The sequence below is a fragment of the Otolemur garnettii genome, unplaced genomic scaffold (assembly GCF_000181295.1).
Source record: "Otolemur garnettii isolate 467f Iridium unplaced genomic scaffold, OtoGar3 scaffold00044, whole genome shotgun sequence".
Lineage (NCBI taxonomy): Eukaryota > Metazoa > Chordata > Mammalia > Primates > Galagidae > Otolemur > Otolemur garnettii.
In genome coordinates this window covers 6,405,445-6,409,540 of record NW_003852439.1, presented here as the reverse complement: position 1 = coordinate 6,409,540, position 4,096 = coordinate 6,405,445, and the positions used below count along the sequence as shown (strand labels likewise).

The following is a 4,096-nucleotide window of genomic DNA, read 5'->3' as shown; positions in this document are numbered from 1 at the left end:
CTACTCTCCCACTTCCCACCTGGAAGACTCACAGAATAAAGGTGGCCCAGATTATACACTCCCAGTGTTATCAGCAGACACAGCCTCCAGCCAGGCTACCATACCAAACTGGGCACTCTTGTTGATACCTGGAGCCACACTATAGCTGGGACATGCTCTCAGGACAGTCAAACCCTCACTGGACTCCACAGCCCATCAGCCTTGATCCTTGCACATCCTGACAGCCTCTCACAATCGACAAGGTTAAAGTGGATTCTAAACCCCTGCTCCTCATACTCTGCACAAGTCCTTTCTCCTGGAGACCCTCCATTCACTGTGGGCCCTTCCCCTTCCTGAAGCCTGATCCTCTCCCTAAGTCCTGACCCCTCAGGAATAGCCCCTCGGGGGTCCTATTGCTGCCTGAGACTCATCCTCCTGAGCCCCTCTACTCTTCCCTCTTTGGCCCCCCTTTGCCTTGTCTCATCTGAGCCACAATCCCCCCACATTCTCACATTTGATCTGGGTCCGTGCTCCGCCCAGGGTAGACATCTCTGGGGTCCACATCACCCTCTACGCCCCCTTGCTGGTCGGACCAGCAAGGGGGCGTAGAGGGTGATGTAGGGGGCGATTCTCTAATCGTTCGACGAGCTCCAGCCCCTTAACTTTGGGCTGTAGTGGGGCTCTCACACCGGAACTGGGAGCCTGGCCGACTCCGAACTCCCGCCGCCCGCAGCAGGGAGGGTTAACCGGGTTAAGCTGGCGCAGGGCAGAGCGGGTGGGAGCGAGGAGCTGCGGGGCCGGGGCGGGGCACAGTGGGGCGTGGGGGAGGGGCAGTCTCGGACAGCCCTGCAGGGCCTCTCCCCGCAGCCATGGCCGCCAGCCCCGCGCCCCTAGGCGGGCGCCCCCGAACGCAAATGTCCCATCTAAGCAAGGTGGGAGGCGGGCAGGGCTCCCGCTGCTGAGGCGGGAGGGTGGAAGAGGAGCGGGCGGGTGCGGACGCTGCTGGAGATCGCGCTCTGTGGGGCCGCCGGGGTCTACCCCGGCCCGCGTTCGCCCAGCGCTTGTGCCTCCAGCTGCGTGCTGGAATCCGACTGTTGCCGCTCTAATCTTCCCGGAGCTGGCTGATCCGGGGCATCCAGGCCGGCTCGGGAAGGGGGACCCTGGGCGGGGTGGGGGAGGCGTCTGGAGTGGCCCCTGATGGCCCCCTTCTCCCAGATGGAGCGTGTGGTCGTAAGCATGCAGGACCCCGACCAGGGTGTGAAGATGCGGAGCCAGCGTCTGCTTATCACCGTCGTCCCCCACGCAGTGATGGGTGAGGTGCCACGGTGCCCCAGGGAAGGGGTGCGTGCCCGGCCTCCCTCCACCACGATGTCTCCTGCGCAGGCGGCGACGTCGTGGAGTGGCTGATCCACAAGTTCTGCATCTCTGAGCAGGGTGAGGGGTAGTCAGCCTGTGGCAACCTGCCTTCCCCTCTGGCCCTGGGGTCTGAGGCTCAACATGTCAGCCCTGCAGAATGTGCTGGGGTGGCAGAGCTTATGGGGAGGAGAACCTGGGCTCAGCCTCCATGACACATGGCACCCCACCCCTTCCAGAGGCCCTGCACCTGGGCACCCTCCTGGTACAGCATGGCTACATATACCCGCTGCGCGACCCCCGCAACCTGGTGCTCCGACCTGATGAGACATCTTACAGGTTCCAGGTCAGGCTGGCTTTGAGCTTCTGAGGGCAGGTGGTACTCCAGCCACCTACCCAGCAGCCCAACTGGTGGGTGTGGGGCTTCCTGAGGTTGGAGCAGGATGTGGTGGTGTCACTGTGGGCTCGTGGTCTCCTGCCCCCGCCCCAGAAGGCCCGGATTGGAAGTCTCCATGTGGTGAGAAGGACTAGGTAAGGGAGTGCAGTCAGCGTTGCCACAGCAGGGCCCTGTTTAAAGTGGTAACTGTGGAAGATCCTGCTGGTTGCCTGAGGAACCTTAGACCCCTGGAGGAGAAGAAGACTTTGTGGGGCATGACGACAGGATACCTGCACTTCATGTACTCAAGCATAGTGGAGACCTCTCTGGCTACATCATAGACCTAGACCCAGCCTGCTCTTGGGTCTGTCTCCCCACCTCAAGCACAGACCTTGATTGCCCCCATCCCACCCTAAAGGGAGGGTCAGGGCCACCAGTGTGGGGGAGGTGGCCCTTGCACAGGGCTCCAAGGGGAAGGTTGACTTTTGTCTCAGGTGGACAGGATAGCCAATAATCAGCAGTGCCTCTGGGTGGTAGGCAGACAGGGAGGTCCTCAGAGACCCCTGTGCAGCTCAGTCTCCTTCCAGGGAAGCTGTTGGGTGGGATGACACTAAGGGTGAGGGAAAGGCCCTGAAGGTTCCAGACACCCTTCTCCCTGCACTACACCAGACACCATACTTCTGGACAAGTGTCCTGTGGCCAGCCTCCGAGTTGGACTATGGTGAGTGAGGGGGGGAATGGGCTAGCTCAAGGACAAGCTTCCAGGACTAGTGGACCCAAGGATAATGCCACAGGGTAGGAGAAGAGCTGCTCTCTGCAGTCTGCCCCATCCTTTCTAGCCATCTACCTGACCAAGAAGAATATCCGGAAACAGGGCGCCCTGGTCGACCATGAGAAGGTACATCCAACCAGAGGAGCCTAAGCCCCAGGGTTTGCCTCAGAACATATAGCCCAGGGCCCAAGATAATACCCCCCACTCCCTCCACAGTCTCCCTGGGGTGGTGGGTTCCACACCCAGAGCAGGGCATGGGAGCCAGTTACCCACTGCAGGCCCTGCTGTTTCCAGGAGCACTATCACCAGCTACACAAGAAGATCAACCATGTGTGGGACTTGGTGGTGATGCAGGCTAGGGAGCAGCTGCGGTGAGACCTGCTGCCTGCCCAGGCACTAGCCCAGCCTGCTGGGGAAGTCGAGGGACCTAGACGGCACTGATTGATCAGGAGTGGGTTCACATGCCCCCAACTCTGCTTACTCCTCCCAGGGCAGCTAAGCAGCGCAGGAAAGGGGACAGGCTGGTCATTGCCTGCCAGGAACAGACTTTCTGGCTGGTGAACAGGCCCCCGGTAAGCTCTTTGTGGAGAATGGGAGGTGTCACTGGCCAGCAGCAGGGCTAGCAAGCTATATCTGAGAGGGTCCCCCAGGAACCCCACTGTGAGCCTGTGGAAAGACATACCTTCTAGGTCCTAGTTTCACCCAGAGATCTGCAAGTCAGGCCTGCAGCTCCCCTTCCCCCAGACCACAGGACAAACCAGCTTCTCTTTCAGCCTGAGGGGACTGAGGATTGTGGTGGTGGAACTTAGGGTGGGATCTTAGAAGGCCACCAAGGGTATGTCTCCCCATCTCATCTCCGGTCTGCAGCCTGGGGCTCCCAACGTGTTGGAGCAGGGTCCACAGCGGGGCTCCTGCACCACCAGCTGCATGCAGACGGTGAGCCCCTGCACACATGCCCACTCAACTTTACCCACCATGGGACTTCTTGGGGGCTGGAGCTACCTACCTGTGTGTCCTTCAGACCACCCAAGTGACACATGATATGGCTACCCCAGCAATCTCTTAATTCACCTTCTCTTCCCTCTGACCTGCTTCCCTGAGTGTATATAAGTGGAGTGGACCCAGGGAGAGTGGGTACTCTTTCCCCAGGATGGGATAGCATCAGGCCTTTCAGGGATATAGAGGGGTGACCAGCAGAGTTATGGACCTGAGGGACCTGGGCTGAACCAGCCACCTTCCTCCTGGGCCTCTGGTGGCCTGACAGGAAAGACATACCCCACAGTTGTAGCAGCAAGGTCCTTCTTCAGATCCCATCCCACTCAAACCCCAAACCTAGAACAGATGCATGTAGTATCTCACCAAGAAACTTCTACCTGGTTCAAGACTCTAACATTTGGCTCGGCGCCTATAGCTCAACCGGCTAAGGCGCCAGCCACGTAAACCTAAGGTGGCGAGTTCGAATCTCCAGCCCGGACCCGCCAAACAACAATGATGGCTGCAACCAAAAAATAGCCGGGCGTTGTGGCGGGTGCCTGTAGTCCCAGCTACTTGAGAGGCGGAGGCAGGAGACTCGCTTGAGCCCAGGAGTTGGAGGTTGCTGTGAGCTGTAATGCCAC

At 59.7% G+C, this 4,096-nt stretch overlaps 1 protein-coding gene across 2 annotated transcripts in view; it reads left to right on the top strand.

Annotated features, from left to right (window-relative positions):
- The first annotated feature begins 848 nt into the window (after positions 1-848).
- The window catches only part of RGS11 (regulator of G protein signaling 11), an 11,702-nt gene continuing 8,454 nt past the window's right edge, over positions 849-4,096 (top strand). Inside the window, exons 1-9 of one of the 2 annotated variants that reach the window (XM_003790878.3) lie at positions 849-911; positions 1,195-1,291; positions 1,363-1,413; positions 1,572-1,678; positions 2,378-2,429; positions 2,548-2,606; positions 2,775-2,851; positions 2,971-3,052; positions 3,348-3,416. In XM_003790878.3, coding sequence (XP_003790926.1) covers positions 849-911; positions 1,195-1,291; positions 1,363-1,413; positions 1,572-1,678; positions 2,378-2,429; positions 2,548-2,606; positions 2,775-2,851; positions 2,971-3,052; positions 3,348-3,416 — 657 coding nt within the window. Of the gene's footprint in view, positions 912-1,194; positions 1,292-1,362; positions 1,414-1,571; positions 1,679-2,377; positions 2,430-2,547; positions 2,607-2,774; positions 2,852-2,970; positions 3,053-3,347; positions 3,417-4,096 lie in introns of those variants that run through there. The other variant, XM_012805736.2, reaches the window with a different exon arrangement.